Below are 11107 nucleotides of genomic sequence, written 5' to 3' on the forward strand. Positions count from 1 at the left end.
GCTGAGAGACCTGGGTTTGTTCAGCCTGGAGAAGAGAAGACTGAGGGGGGATCTTATCAATACTTACAAGTATCTGAAGGGTGGGTGTCAAGAGGGTGGGGCCAGACTCTTTTCAGTGGTGCACAATGACAGGACAAGGGGCAATGGGCACAAGTTGGAACACAGGAAGTTCCACTTAAACATGAGAAAAAACTTATTTACTGTGAGGGTGACAGAGCAGTGGAACAGGCTGCCCAGGGAGGCTGTGGAGTCTCCTTCCCTGGAGACATTCAAAATCTACCTGGATGCAGTCCTGTGCCCCCTGCTCTAGGTGCAGCTGCTCAAGCAGGGGTGTTGGACAAGATGATCTCTAGAGTTCCCTTCCAACTCCTACCATTCTGTGATTCTGTGAAATACAGCTTGTTGAGCTTGTTGTCCAGGAGAATTTATTTAAGGGTTTCTGTGGCAGGAGACTGTTCCAGAGTAGCTCCTCTAAGCTTTCTGTGCAGCAGCAGTGCTCTGATACTCCTCTGGGCTGCTTTAATTGTAGGGTAGGCTTAGTGTGAAATCAGCGTGCTCCTTGCCTGTTGGTATTAACATGGAGTAATTGTTCCTGGTTTTTTTTGCAGGCCCGCCAAGCAGCTCCTTGTGTGCTCTTCTTTGATGAGCTGGACTCCATTGCAAAGGCTCGAGGTGGGAATATCGGAGATGGTGGTGGTGCTGCAGACCGCGTCATCAACCAGATCCTGACAGAGATGGATGGCATGTCCACCAAGAAAAACGTCTTCATCATCGGTGCCACCAACAGGCCAGACATCATTGACCCAGCCATCTTGCGCCCTGGCCGCCTGGATCAACTCATCTACATCCCCCTGCCTGACGAGAAGTCCCGGGTTGCTATTCTTAAGGCCAACCTCAGGAAATCACCAGTTGCCAAGGTAGGATCTGCACCTTGACTGAGTCTGACTTAGGTTTGCTGTGCTGCACGTGCTCCTCACAAGCTGGGCATAGAGCAGAGGGCTGGTGACTGCTCCATGCAGTACAAATCTAGGAAACCTTCAGTCCCTGAAGGATGGAAATAAAGGGGGGGTGTGTGTCTTGATCTCTGAGACTAGGTATCAATGAAGCTAGGTGTCAGTGTGTAAGCACAACAGGTCTTTATCACATAGCAGAGTTCTGCCCATGGTGTGGGAACAGGAAAGCCTGTTATGGCAAGATGGAAAAGATTATTGTACTCTGAAAGAAAAGTAAATATAGAAAACAGGTGGGAAATGGAAATTGAAGAACAACCATTGCAGTTAATTGTTGCTGAACCCTATCATAGGCAAGAGCTATGTCCCTTGCCTGGGGAGCAGGCAATAATGCAACTGATAGTTAATCAGAGAAAAGCAGATGTCAAGTGAGACCTCAAGCTATTTTATGCCAAGCTTGCCTTTTAAGGTGCTGTTGGGAAGGAAAGCTTCAAAGGAGGTTGCAGTACTATCCTGTCAGTTGACGGGAAGGAGGGAGGAGGTTGGTTGCCTTGGTCTGCCTGTGCCCCATCTCCATTTCCAATCTGACAGTGTTTCATTTGACTCCTAATGCTGAGACCTGAGCAAATCATATCCTAAATCCACAAGTCATCCTGCCTCTTCTTGAGGGTGAACAGTGCAGAGGCACCCCCCCCCCCGCATTCTGCTCTCATAAGACCCCACCTAGAGTACTGCATTCAGCATAAGAAAGACATGGAACTGTTGGAGCGGGTCCAGAGGAGGGCCACAAAAATGATCCGAGGGCTGGAACACCTCTTCTATGAGGACAGGCTGAGAGAGTTGGGGTTGTTCAGCCTGGAGAAGAGCAGGCTGCAGGGAGACCTTATAGCGGCCTTCCAGTACTTGAAGGGGGCCTACAGGAAAGATGGGGATGGACGCTTTCTCAGGGAGTGTAGTGATAGGATGAGGAGGGTAACAATTTTAAACTGAAATAGGGTAAATTTAGATTACATATTAGGAAGAAATTCTTTACTGTGAGAGTGGTGAGATACTGGAACAGGTAGCCCAGAGAGGGTGGGGATGTCCCATCCCTGGAAACATTCAAAACCAGGTTGGATGGGGCTTTGAGCAACCTGATCACTGCCCATGGCAGGGGGGTTGGAACTAGATGACCTTTAAAGGTCCCTTCCAACCTAAACCATTCTGTAATTTACAGCTGCTTCGCAGGGCCTTGCTGTGTGTGTAGGGAGTGTGGCCTGCCTTTGTATGTGGTTAACTTTTCCCAAAAACAAGAACCTTAACAGCTCACCTTCCCAAAATTTGCCAAAGTTAAGGCAGCACCTTGATACCATGGGATCTAAAGACACCTCTTTGTCACCTGAGGGTGTAAGGTGTAAAGGACATACCTCTCTTGGTTTGGGGTTTTATTGTTTTGGTTTGGGTTTTTGTTGTTGTTTTTGGTTGTGTTTTTTTTTTTCACTAGGATGTTGACCTGGATTTCCTAGCTAAGATGACCAATGGCTTTTCGGGGGCTGACCTGACAGAAATTTGCCAGCGTGCCTGCAAACTGGCCATCCGTGAGTCCATCGAGAGTGAGATCAGGCGAGAACGTGAGAGGCAGACCAATCCTTCCGCCATGGTGAGTGGGACACTCTGAGCTTTCCCCACTCATTAGATGGGCAACTCACCTCTGCCCGTGGGTGAGGCAGGATGTGTTCTTCTTCATAATCCTTGGATGGGGATGAGTGGGCTCTCAGCACAGAGTGTGGAGCTGGAGCACTTTGTTCTCATCTTGTGGAAGGCAAGGCCCTCCTGGGGTGCCTCATTGTCAGTACTGCTCAGAAGGCCCCTGCTGCAGCCGTGACTCACAGTCTGCCACAGTTTCCTTCTCCAGCCTCTACTTTGGTGGGCATTGGAGCATCCTGGCCTAGAAGGATGCTGTGGGCAGCTGTCGGGCTGTGGCTTGGGCACGCAGCTCACCTGGGCCCTCTGTCCCACTTGCAGGAAGTGGAAGAGGATGACCCAGTTCCTGAGATACGCAGGGATCACTTTGAGGAGGCCATGCGCTTTGCTCGACGCTCTGTCAGTGACAACGACATCAGGAAATATGAGATGTTTGCACAGACTCTACAGCAGAGCCGTGGCTTTGGCAGCTTCAGGTAACAGTGGGGGAGTGGGGGGAGGGTAGCGTGATTCAGCTAGTCCCAGAACAGAGCAGCTTTCTGCTGGATTCTGGGTATAACAAATACCCTCTTCCATCACATTTTTTTTGAGTTTGTGCGGCAGTTTGCATAGGCAGGGAGTGCGGGCAGGGCGCAGTCCACTTCCTGGCTCTAAAGGGTAACTCTACTAGTGGTCATCGCTCCCTCAGGAGAGGCCCTAGCTATGGTTTCCACTTGCCTGAAAACCATTGCCAAAAGGAATGTGGTGACCCAGACAGAGCCCCCATGCAAACATGCAGCTGTCCAGGTCTCTGGCTGCAGGGAGTGCCTGAGCCTGGCACTCATACTGGAGGGCAGCAGAGACAGCAGCTGCTTGCAGTGTGACCAGGTGGATGATCTGCTCAGCCTGGTGGCAGAGCTGAAGGAGGAAGTGGAAAGGTTAAGGAGCATCAGGGAGAGCGAAAGGGAGATAGGTTGGTGGAGCCGTACCCTATCATCCCCGGGGACAAGGCAGCGGATGGAGGCTCCACAAGAAGCTCCACAAGAAGCAGAGGATCCCCTACCCTCTTGCCACATAGCAGAAGGAGGGAACCTAAGAGATGGGGGGAATGGAAACAGGTCCCTGCTTGAGGCAGCAGGCGAATCCCCTCCCGGCCTCCTTCACCTTCCCAGCTGCCCTTACACAACAGGTATGGGGCTCTGGAACTTGAGGGCCAGGCAAATGAGGATGTAGGTGAAGGTCCAACCGGAGGGTTGCCTAGGGAGAATCGGTCAGCCCCACGCATTATGACCGCCTCTGTTAAGAAGAAAAGGAGGGCAATTGTTGTAGGCGATTCCCTTCTGAGGGGGACAGAGGGCCCAATATGCCGACCAGACCCATCCCACAGGGCAGTGGGGCCCGGGTCAGAGATGTTACTAGGAAACTCCCTGGTCTGGTACGGCCCTCTGATTACTACCCGCTCTTGGTTGTGCAGGAGGGCAGTGATGAGGTTGCGGAGAGAAGTCCAAGAGCAATTAAAAGGGACTTCAGGGAGCTGGGGCAACTGGTCAAATGATCGGGAACGCAGGTAGTGTTTTCCTCAAACTCGTCAGTGGCAGGGAAGAATAATACTGAAAGGAACAGGAAAACTCATCTGATTAATACGTGGCTCAGCGGCTGGTGCCATTGGTGGAATTTTGGGTTTATTTGATCGTGGGGAGGTTTACATGGCACCAGGCCTGCTGGCATCAGATGACGTTCACCTGTCTCAAAGGGGGAAAAGGATTCTTGCACATGAGTTGGCAGGGCTCATCAAGAGGGCTTTAAACTAGGTTGCAGAGAGAAAATTAGGCAAGCAAAAGCCCAACTAGAACTCAACCTGGCCACTGTTGTAAGGGATAACAAAAAATGTTTTTAGAAATACATTAACAACAAAAAGAGAGCCAAGTTGAATCTCCATCCTCTATTAGACGCAGAGGGAAACATCACCACTGAGGATGAATAAAAGGCTGAGGTACTAAATGCCGCCTTTGCCTCAGTCTTTAATAGACAGACCAGTTATCCCCAGGGTATTCAGCCCCCTGACCTGGAAGGCAAGGACGGATTGGAGAACAAACCCCTCATATTTCAGGAGGAAGCAGTTTAGGGCCTGCTGCTCCACCTGGATGCTCACATGTCTATGGGACTGAATGGGATCCACCCTAGAGTACTGCGGGAGCTGGTGGAGGAGCTCGCCGAGCCACTATCCATTATTTATCAGCAGTCCTGGTTAACAGGGGAGGTCCCAGATAACTGGAGGCTTGCCGATGTGACGCCCATTTACAAATCGGGCTGGAAGGAGGATTCGGGGAACTACAGGCCTGTCAGCCTGACCTCAGTACCAGGGAAGATTATGGAGTGATACATCTTGAGTGCGCTCACCAGGCAAGTGCAGGGCAACCAGGGGATCAGGCCCAGCCAGCATGGCTTCATGAAAGGCAGGTCCTGCCTGGCCAACCTGATCTCCTTCTATGACCAGGTGACCTGCTTAGTGGATGAGGGAAAGGCTGTGGATGTTGTCTACCTGGACTTTAGCAAAGCCTTTGACACTGTCTCCCACAGCATCCTCCTAGAGAAGCTGGCAGCTCATGGCTTGGACAGGTGTACTCTTTGCTGGGTAAAAGGTGGCTGGCTGGCTGAGCCCAAAGAGTTGTGGTGAATAGAGTTAAATCCAGTTGGTGGCCAGTCAGGAGCGGGGTTCCCCAGGGCTCAGTGTTGGGGCCAGTCTTGTTTAATATCTTTATCAATGATCTTGATGAGGGGATTGAGTGCACCCTCAGTAAGCTTGTAGATGACACCAAGTTGGGTAGGAGTGTCACTCTGCTCATGGGTAGGAAGGCTCTGCAGAGGGACCTGGACAGGCTGGATCGACGGGCTGAGGCCAATTATGAGGTTTAACAAGGCCGAGTGCCAGGTCCTGCACTTGGGTCACAACAACCCCATCCAACACTACAGGCTTGGGGAAGAGCGGCTGGAAAGCTGCCCGGTGGAGGAGGACCTGGAGGTGCTGGTTGACAGCCAGCTGAACATGAGCCAGCAGTGTCCCCAGGTGGCCAAGGCGGCCAACAGGAGCAGGGAAGTGATCGTGCCCCTGTACTCAGCACTGGTGAGGCCACACCTTGAATACTGTGTTTATTTTTGGGCCCCTCACTACAAGGACACTGAGGTGCTGGAGCGTGTCCAGAGAAAGGCAACAAAGCTGGTGAAGGGTCTGGAGAGCAGGTCTTATGAGGAGAGGTTGAAGGATCTGGGATTCTTTAGTCTGGAGAAGAGGAGGCTGAGAGGAGACCTTATTGCTCTCTACAACTACCTGAAAGGAGGCTGTATTGAGGTGGGTGTTGGTCTCTTCTCCCAAGTAACTTGTGATAGGACAAGAGGAAATGGCCTCAACCTGCGTCAGGGGAGGTTTAGATTGGATATTAGGAAAAATTTCTTTACTGAAAGAGTGGTCAGGCATTGGAACAGGCTGCCCAGAGAGGTGGTGGAGTCACCATCCCTGGAGGTGTTCAAAAAACGTGTAGATGTGGCACTTCAGGGCATGGTTTAGGAGACATGGTGGTGTTGGGTTGACGATTCAACTTGATGATCTTGGAGGTCTTTTCCAATCTTTATGATTCTTCCATTTTCCCCAGCTTAGCATGTGGCAGGTGTAGGCTGTGCTGCAGGTCGGTTTTAGCTGCTCTTTTAGTGTTCCTGAAGTCCATCAACCCTTTTTTCCTTTAACACGAGCGACATCCAGCAGTCATAATAAGCCTTTTGCATGACCTGCCATAAGGCTTCATCCTGTTTCTCCTGCCTGTTTTACTTGGCACCAGGGTGTTGGTGTGGAGGGAGGGGATGGTTGCTGAGCTGTGAGGAGGCTTTTGAACAGCATCTCTTCTCTCCCCTTCTGCACCACTGCACACAGGTTCCCATCAGGTAACCAGGGTGGCGCTGGTCCGAGTCAAGGCACAGGAGGTGGCAGCGGGGGCAACGTGTACAGTGAAGACAATGATGATGACCTCTACGGTTAACTCGCTGTCCTATGTGGACCAAACTCCAAATCAGGCTGCATTTTACAGGGAAAAATTCAGTGTTCAGTGGACTCTCGGCTTCTTCGTTCCTCAGTCAGAACAGTGTAGCCACATGTCACACTTTGTACAGGGAATGTTTTCTGCAAACACAAATCCAGACCGGTGTTCAGTTGGGAGGCAGACAGTGAATTAATAAGGAGGGGAACTGACAATTTCTGGGAAATTTCTGTTCTAGTTTATGTGGCAGAATCAGCAGCTTTAGTAAAGAGTACAATGCTAGCCTGTATAAAAAATATCCCACAAAAATAATTAAAAAAAAATAATAAAAATCCCACAAAACTAGCCAGGTCCTGGTAATTCCTTTGTGTGGGACTGGTGCAGTGTAGCTTGTCCCATCTCTGTAAACTCCATGTCTCACATGCTATCTGAGCACTCCTCAGTCTGGCGCAGCTCATCTGTATGTGCGCTTCCCTGGTGCATTCGAGGTTGCTCTTCATTCTTGTGCCTCTTAGCCCAAGTTAATAGCAGAAATTGGTTTGGCAGTTTCTCTCCCCTGCCCTAGTTTGGTAGGAAGCATCAAGTAAGAGAGCATGGTAGCAGGTATCTCTTGCTTCTCCGATGCTGGCCCTGAGCTGTCAAGTCTCCTGCTGCTTTGGCTCCTCTGCAGCAAAGGACTTCTCCAGCAATCCCTGTTTTACCTGCCCTGCCTGAAGGCAGGCACAAGGGGGCTCTTGGGCTGTCTCTGGAGTTTGTGGTGCAGCGTAACCCTGCTATGATTAGGGAAGAGGGGAGCTTCCTCTTCTGATGCTGCAGCAGCACTGTTCATCAGGCTCTGTGGAGAGATTTCTCCCTTCCCCTGCAATGTTTCATACATTCCTTTGGGTTTCTGATGACAGGGTTGGCTCTCTGCTGCCAGCCTGCCTCTTGTTGTGCCTCATACTCAGTAGTCGGGTTCTGATCATGGTTCTTATCCTTCCTTTCCACTTACAGGTTGCCACCTTGCTCCTTGGTTTATTTTCCCTTCTCTGAACTGAAAAATGTGCTACTGCTGTACTTCAGTGTTTTATATGAGAAAAGACCTGGGTCTGGTCCCATCATGCACACAGGAGCAGTGTGGCAGCTTGGATACAGCCCAGCCCTGAACAAAAGGGGAGAGCCTGTTTGAGGCAGTAGCCATAGGACGCACAGAGTGGCCACGTGCTGTTGGCTTTTAGGGGGAGTGCAGGAACTGAGAATTTCTGCAAAGAGGCTTAAATGTAGATTGTGTGGCGGAAAGGTGCCCCAGGCCTTTGGAGCTGAGCCATGCTGGAGAGGGCAACCTCTCCTGCGGCAGGAGTTGTGCGGGGCCTGGACAGTGGGAGTTTCAGCCTCAAAGCCTGGCAGATTTAGGAGGGCTCCATCAACCTGGCTAGATTTAAGGGGAGAAAGGTGAGGCGAGTCTCATCTCAAAATGGCAGAAGGATGGGACTACCCATGAGAGGAGGGCTTGTGCATAGCAACAGGGAGAAAAACACTGAAATGGGGAACACTGCATTTAAATAGCACAACCTCCTGCTGTGGTAGGAGGCCATGTAAGCCCCTGGGGAGGGTGGGTAGCCCCTGCTCAGGTGCTCTGTCCTACTTCAGAGCCATCTGCCTGTCAGCACCACTTTTGCCCCATCCTTATGCCACCTCTGTTCTGTGCTGCAGAGAAAGTGGGGTTGAGGGTGGCCTGTCCCTCTTGTAGGCAGACTCCCAGGGGCCAGGAGAGCCAAGCAGGGAGGGCTGGCACTTCCCCTGCCTGACGCCAGCCCTTTCAGGGATAACTGGCACCTGGAAACTTTCACTCCAGGGCTGCTTCCCTGTCTGCACTTCTCCCTGCTGCTCTGTGCTCCTCCAAGCAGGGTGGCTTTGCTTTCATCGTGTCCTACCTGTTCATCAGTGCAATTCTGAGAGAGGCAGCTCTGGCCAGTGAGGGAACCAGGAACCAGCTGCTTTCAGCCACCCAGGAAGGTTCTGTACCCATACCAGGAGCTCTCTGAAACTCTGCCCAAAAGCCTTCCCCAGCTCTGGTAGTGGGTAGATTTCTTCCTCCCTGCCAGTTTGGGGCTGTGACCACTCAGCAAGCCCCCAGCAGATCCACCCTGGTGTCTGTGTGCTGTGGAGGCTGGGTCAAGCAGGGCATGGGATGGTAGGGGTGTGTGTGTCCCAGCTCCTAGCAGCCCAAAGCCTTCCCTGCCACCTCTCCTAATTGCAAATGCTAATTAAATCCATCATGAGGGCTGGAAACCCTCATCATTTTTTTCCCTGCCACCTCTGGGACATAGCTCCTGGTGGGGACAGCACCCACAGGAGTGCTGAGAGTATCTGCCCTGTGCTGGAGCTGTGTAAATCTGCTGGGGGGCTGAGGGTATCCCCCAAATCAGCACCTGCAGCAGCCAGGGAGCTTGGCTGGGTCTTCCCATCCCCACTGAACCTGCAGCCCCAGGAGAGCAGGCAGCCTCAGGAGAGCAGGCAGCACCAGGGACTGGGTTTGGCCCCAGCCTGTGCCCCTTTTCTAGAGGCCACCCCTGCAGCAGAGACCCCTGGTAGCTGCATGGGCAAGAGCCTTCCTGCGGCACACTCCCCTACCCAGCACCTTGCTGGGGGGACTGGGCAGCTCCAAAGGTGCTGTCAGCTGGGGCATACCCTGGATGGAGCAGGATTAGTGAGGTGGGCAGCTGAGGGAGCCCTTTCATCACTGCCATGGTCAGGATCTCTTTGTGCCCCCCTGGTGTTCCCCATATTGCTCCAGAGCCATGTCCCCCCTGCCCCAGCCTTTCAGCCAGGCCCCACAGAGGACTATGCACAGCCCAGCCATGGTGTGTGCAGGATGTGAGACCCCCCCTGCCCTGGCATTGGCAGCTGATCCCTGAGCCAAGAGATTGGGGCCCTGCAGCACCCCAAAACTCTCCAGGCTCAGCAGGGTGCTCCTGCCAGTAGAGGGCAGGCAGTGGCCACACCCAGCATGTCTATCCTATGGGCCATCTCTATGGGCATCCCTGCCCCATGGGCATCCCTTCCCCATGGGTGTTCCTGCTCCAAGGGCATCCCCTCCCTATGGGCATCCCTGGCAGCATTGTCAGCACCTGTGGTTGGGGGGGCTGTGCTGGCTCTGCCCCCCAGTCTGCCCAGCCCATTAGCTGCTCCCAGCCCTGTCTGCTGTGTGGGCTTCAGGGTTAGGTTTTTGTGGGGTGATCTCATGGGCCTGAGCTCTTGCCTAGCAGGGGGGCAGTGAGCCATGTCCTCCATTTGGGGTTTGGCAGCCTCTACCCATGCCCCTCCCAAGGCACAATGCCCATGGGTTTTGGCTCACCTCACCTGCCCTTGCAGCTGCTCCTGCTTGGCATCTTATGGACAAACATTTTTCCTGGTATCAGTGGGAATGTCCCTGGGTGCAATGTGTGCTGCTGCCTCTTGCCCAGCCCCAGGGTCCCTCCAAGAATAGCTGGGCACCAGTGTCTCTCCAGCCCCCTTGCGCAGCCTCTGCCAGCAAGGAGCCCACCTTCACTGTCCCATCCCTGGCTGCACTACCCCACTACTCACAGACCCTCCTCAGCCAGCCCCTGATCCTGCTGCCTGTCAGCCACGTCCTGGGAGCCCCAAGGGGATGCAGAGCCCCAATGGGGGTCCCCCGGTGCCAGTGGAGGTTGAGCCCCTTCCCTGACCCTGCTGCCTGCGCCCAGGCCAGGGCGAGCACAGCATCTTCTATCACAATACACCCCAAGGAGGTATATTTTTTTTAATACTGAGAAAACTGAGAAAAACAAAGCAGCTTGCATCTGCACGCTGACCTGTCTCCTCACTCCAGCAGTGTTCACCAGGTTTCTCTACATTGAATTCCACAGGGACCAGCAGAGGGAACCAGCAGCATACCCTCGCTGGTCAAACCGGGCAATAAATTAAGTAGTGCTTAACCTGTGTCCTTGCCCTGTGCCAGAGCCACAGCATTGGCTAGCCTCCCTGCTACATATGCTACAATATACAGCTGTGCACTTAGCCCCGACGGATGCCTCACACACACACACACACACACACACAACCCCGAAGGACCCCCTGTTTCAAGTCAGTGCTTCCTCTTTAGAAAAAAGGATTCCTGGCAGAGGTTTTCTCAGTAGTGCTGTAGTGGAAGAGGAGCCATACAATACAAAGCCAGGTCAAACATGCCTCCTACTCTGTAGGAGCCCTTCCTGGGGAAAAAGCTGGTATGAGGCAGAGTGGGCCAAGAAAGGTAAGAACTATAAAAATTATCCTGATGGAAATCCAAAGGTTTTTTAAAAATACGGCATTTAAAAACAAAGCCGGATTGCCTCATGCGCCTTTCAGCTCCACCCTAATGCCCAGAAATACCTCCTGAATGAATTGTCCCTGTAGAAATATACGTGTATGTCCTCCTCTTATTAAAATCCCAAAGATTGAATGCAAACACTAGTGAAAACCACAACT

The 11107-nt window shown here is 52.5% G+C and overlaps 1 protein-coding gene across 1 annotated transcript in view; it reads left to right on the forward strand.

The window, feature by feature from the left end:
• Positions 1-6985, forward strand: part of LOC135310792 (transitional endoplasmic reticulum ATPase-like) — a 36308-nt gene extending 29323 nt beyond the window's left edge. The window contains exons 14-17 of the mRNA XM_064439769.1: positions 609-917; positions 2434-2589; positions 2955-3109; positions 6538-6985. Coding sequence (XP_064295839.1) covers positions 609-917; positions 2434-2589; positions 2955-3109; positions 6538-6643 — 726 coding nt within the window. The 3' untranslated portion in view covers positions 6644-6985. The remainder of the gene's footprint in view (positions 1-608; positions 918-2433; positions 2590-2954; positions 3110-6537) is intronic.
• Positions 6986-11107: the final 4122 nt, after the last annotated feature.

Source organism: Phalacrocorax carbo (genome assembly GCF_963921805.1).
Source record: "Phalacrocorax carbo chromosome W unlocalized genomic scaffold, bPhaCar2.1 SUPER_W_unloc_1, whole genome shotgun sequence".
Taxonomy (NCBI): Eukaryota; Metazoa; Chordata; class Aves; order Suliformes; family Phalacrocoracidae; genus Phalacrocorax; species Phalacrocorax carbo.